The 764-nt window shown below is 45.2% G+C and overlaps 1 protein-coding gene across 1 annotated transcript in view; it reads right to left on the reverse strand.

Annotated features, from left to right (window-relative positions):
* Positions 1 to 764, reverse strand: part of gpc2 (glypican 2) — a 40,550-nt gene that overhangs the window by 29,821 nt on the left and 9,965 nt on the right. The window contains exon 3 of the mRNA XM_016522986.1: positions 487 to 738. Coding sequence (XP_016378472.1) covers positions 487 to 738 — 252 coding nt within the window. The remainder of the gene's footprint in view (positions 1 to 486; positions 739 to 764) is intronic.

The following is a 764-nucleotide window of genomic DNA, read 5'->3' on the forward strand; positions in this document are numbered from 1 at the left end:
ACACACACACACATAGACACACACACACACACAGACACACACACAGACAGACAGACACACACACACACAGAAAGTCAAATTCTGTAATGAAGTATCAAAGAAAAAGTCTGAATATCTTTGCACAAATACTATCTATTTTAATACATCTATATGTATATGTATATACTTTATCTAATATTACATATATCTAAATGATCAGAGGAACACAGGGTAATTAAACCAAACAAAAGTCACATTTTCCACTGTGATCCGTTTACACTTTATAACATTATTTAGCTCATTAATTCATTTCCACCATTTCATTCACTTACACATGATGTATATTTTTATATTGACTATTTCTGGACTGTAGGAAGTAATAATGTATGTAAATAGACAGATGACAGACGGGTGGGCTGACGGATCCGGCTTCAGTTAAAGCAGGCAAAGATCACATCCTCCATAAAGCAGCAGCAGCAGCAGCCACACGGGCTCGGAGCGTCTTACCGCTGATGTGTGTGTGTGGAGCGGTGTCCAGCTCGTGCTTCTCCCCGTACACCCGCCGAGACTCCCCGCAGCTCCGCGCTCCGCCCGCGGCGCCCCACAGCGCCATCACGCACACCAACACCTTCATCATCTTCACAAACACCCAGTCCGTGAAAGTGGACACTAAATCTGTGATTAAAGACGACGCAACTCGAACCTGCTGTGTCTCGGCGGAGCCGCGTCTCTCTTTGTCCCGGGATGATCGTGCACGCGCTCACACACTCACACACTCACACACA

Source organism: Sinocyclocheilus rhinocerous, unplaced genomic scaffold (genome assembly GCF_001515625.1).
Source record: "Sinocyclocheilus rhinocerous isolate Xijiao unplaced genomic scaffold, SAMN03320098_v1.1 scaffold2736, whole genome shotgun sequence".
Taxonomy (NCBI): Eukaryota; Metazoa; Chordata; class Actinopteri; order Cypriniformes; family Cyprinidae; genus Sinocyclocheilus; species Sinocyclocheilus rhinocerous.